This window comes from Hevea brasiliensis, chromosome 3 (assembly GCF_030052815.1).
Source record: "Hevea brasiliensis isolate MT/VB/25A 57/8 chromosome 3, ASM3005281v1, whole genome shotgun sequence".
In the NCBI taxonomy this organism is placed as follows: Eukaryota; Viridiplantae; Streptophyta; class Magnoliopsida; order Malpighiales; family Euphorbiaceae; genus Hevea; species Hevea brasiliensis.
In genome coordinates this window covers 6,663,088-6,666,482 of record NC_079495.1, presented here as the reverse complement: position 1 = coordinate 6,666,482, position 3,395 = coordinate 6,663,088, and the positions used below count along the sequence as shown (strand labels likewise).

General features: G+C 36.3%; 1 protein-coding gene across 1 annotated transcript; it reads left to right on the top strand.

Annotated features, from left to right (window-relative positions):
- LOC110662048 (60S ribosomal protein L21-1) lies at positions 1 to 1,726 on the top strand. Its single transcript, XM_021820916.2, has 2 exons — positions 1 to 326; positions 1,264 to 1,726. Exons 1-2 carry the CDS (start codon positions 90 to 92, stop codon positions 1,519 to 1,521), a joined length of 495 nt encoding a protein of 164 aa, XP_021676608.1. The 5' UTR covers positions 1 to 89; the 3' UTR covers positions 1,522 to 1,726.
- Positions 1,727 to 3,395: the final 1,669 nt, after the last annotated feature.

The following is a 3,395-nucleotide window of genomic DNA, read 5'->3' as shown; positions in this document are numbered from 1 at the left end:
AAATTCCTTCCTTCTAGGGTTTTGTATTTTCATTTCCACCTATTTTCTTTGGAGCCACCGGCACACAGAGAGCCGGAAGGAGAGCGAAAATGCCAGCGGGTCATGGTCTTCGTTCGCGAACTCGCGATTTGTTCTCAAGACCCTTCAGGAAGAAGGGTTACATTCCCTTGACTGTCTATCTCAGGACCTACAAGATCGGTGATTATGTCGATGTCAAGGTAAATGGCGCCGTCCACAAGGGTATGCCTCACAAATTCTACCATGGCCGCACCGGTCGTGTCTGGAATGTCACCAAGCGTGCCGTTGGCGTTGAGGTCAACAAGCAGGTATAAATATGGAGTTTTTTTTTTTCTCCCTTTCTGATTTGGTATTTAGGTTTATTTGGGTACCTCAAATCAATGAAAGATTGGGTTATTTAGTTTCTTTGGTACTGATATGCAACTTATGCTCATGAACTGGGTTTTTCTTTGAGCTGATTTTTCTAGTTTTTAATTGTAATTTTGATTGTTGTGTGTTTAGTCATTAGGTTTTCGATTTATTATATATTTCTGGCCCTGTAATTATGTAATGGTTCAAGATGTGTATATATTTTCAATCCTTTTCTGAGGGGAGATAATAGTTAAATTTGTGGGAATCTAATGATTTTGATTATGTTGCTGATGATACTACTTGTGATTAGGTGTGCTCGAATGTTTGTGTTTGTAGCTGTTTGGATCTTGGATTTGGACGTTCACTTTGATTTACTTCATTTTGTTTGGTATTATGCAGTTGCATGATTTCAGCTTGAGATGATATTATATGAGGTGAAAGGGGGCTGTTGAACCCTTGACTTCTTGCTCTATAGAGCGTGTGCTCGACCAGTGGGATATTACTAAGGGTTTTCTGATTATTCCGCCACTGATTCAAGTTTTCAGATTTTATTATGGGTTTTGTTGTCTTGTTTCATGTGTCATATCTAATGCTAGTTTAACAGATATAGACTTTGCAATTTTGCCTTGGTGTTCTTATGTTTGGTTTATAGTTTTCAATTCGATTGCTGATTTTCGTGGATGATTATTTACCATCTGAATGACAGGATTGATTGACATTAGAGAGAAATCAAATAAACAGACTTATGTTTTGAGTTGTTATAACTGAATCATTGTTTAACCTCTGTTGTGTATTCTGTTTGACACTGACACGCATATTTGCTGCTCTTTGCTTGTGTGTATGCTTTGTTGTCAGCTGTGAATAATAATTATGGATGTTATTTGCCTATAATAGGTGGGTGGCAGAATCATAAAAAAGAGGATCCATGTTCGGGTGGAACATTTGCAGCCTTCAAGGTGCACAGAGGAATTCCGTCTAAGGAAGAAGAAGAACGACGAATTGAAGGCACAGGCGAAGGCAAGAGGTGAGGTCATTAGCACAAAGAGGCAGCCAGAAGGCCCTAAACCCGGTTTCATGGTTGAGGGTGCACAATTGGAAACTGTTACACCCATTCCTTACGATGTTGTTAACGATCTCAAGGGTGGTTATTAATTATTTCTAGGTTTTGTTCATGCTGTTTGTATTGTGTTGCAAACTTTTGTTGATTGGATTAAGCTTATTCACATGAGTCTTTAAGTACTGTCAGTTTTGAAGAGGTATTTTGAGATTTTTGCATGATGCATGGTGTATTTCATTTCCTCATTTAGATATAATGGATGCTTTTCTGTTAAAATTTATACATTTCCTTTCAAGTGGATTCTCTGTGTTCATGTTCCGTTAACAGTTTTAATGTTGAATGTCATTCCTTGGTTATGGTCATTTTAGATTCTAGCATAACAAGAATGGGTCAAGCTATTAGAAACTCACATATTTGAAAGTTTACTTGTATCAATTAACTCTGAATTTGTATGATTACTTGTCTCAAACAATGATTAAATTGTATGCATCTTATTACTATCATACCAAGTAACATAATTGTCCCATTTAAGATATATTTTTATCAATACAGAAATGAAGTTGGTGCATTTTTTATTATGGATTATTGGATATAAAATGATCTATCACATCTTATGTGATTACTATGCTGGAGTAAGCTTATGGGGTTAATTAAATAGCATTCTCTTATTATTTGAAGGGTAAGCAATTTGGGATTATAGATGTTTGTGCATCAAATTGAGTTTATAATTTTGATTTGAAGTAAATCATTTATGTTGAGACCTATTTGTAAAAAGATTTAGTAAATTATTTTTTTAATCCAATCCATAAATCGAGCTCGATTGACAAATAATTAGAATTTATAACTTCTGTATTAAAGTTTTATTAATGTAGTCCTTCAAGAAAATGAGGAAATTAAAAATTGGTTAAAGCTTGTTTTGGTTAAATTAATCTCTCCATATAGAAATTAACAACATTCCCAATTGCAAATTAATTGAAGCCGTTTGCTTTCCTATTTGCTAGAGAAGATGTGAAGTAAACTAGGAATAAAGTGGCAATAATAGCCAGCAACTGTGAGGATTACGAAGAGCATTCATAAACATGGAAGTATCAAATTCCAAAATAACACTCGTGATACCCAAAGCTTTTGCGAATTTAACTGCTTCTAACATGGCAAAAGCCTCCCCTTGGAGCGGAGAAGAGCATCTTCGAAGCTTTGCTAGAGCATCAATAATTTGCCCCTTGTGATAGCGCACTGCTATAGCCACTGAAGCCTTTGCTTCTGAAAGCTAGGCTGCGTCACAATTAATTTTTCAAAGTCCCCAGGGTAGGGAGAATCCACCTGAGATGAGGATCTAATCTTAAGGAACAAAAAGAAGTGACTTCCGAGTGAGTTTTATATGCTGCAATTCATCAAGACTCTGCTTAATCCGAAAAGAGTTTGCTATTAGGATTGGGATGGCTGTGCTAAAAAACTGCCCTATTTCTTCTAGATTGCCCAAAGAGTAATAGCTATAGCACACATTAGATCTGGACAATAAGGCTCATTTCTAGACATAACCAAAGTGAATGCTACCAACGAGTGAAAGAAGAAAAGCCAACACTGCTTGGTTTATAAGAGCATGCACTAGAGAACCATGACGCTCTAGCGTGGTCAAACCAAAAGAGTGCATGTTCTAATGATTTCGGATCTTTATCGCAATAGAACACGTTGGATCCACATTAATTCCTCTGCTAATCAAATTTAGCTAGACTAGAATTGCATTGAGAATGGCTTTCCAAATGAAAACTTTGATTTTGGGCTGAATATTTAAGTTCCATGTTTTAATCCATACATTAGATGGGATATGATAAGAGCTTGAAGATCTGCTGCCTTGGTTCATGCTTTAGCTTTTGTTATCAAGAACTTGATACCCTAACTTAACAGAATATACCCTTGATTTCTCAAGACAGAGTCTTCGTTTCCTCCAGAAGCAACAGGAATTGTCAAG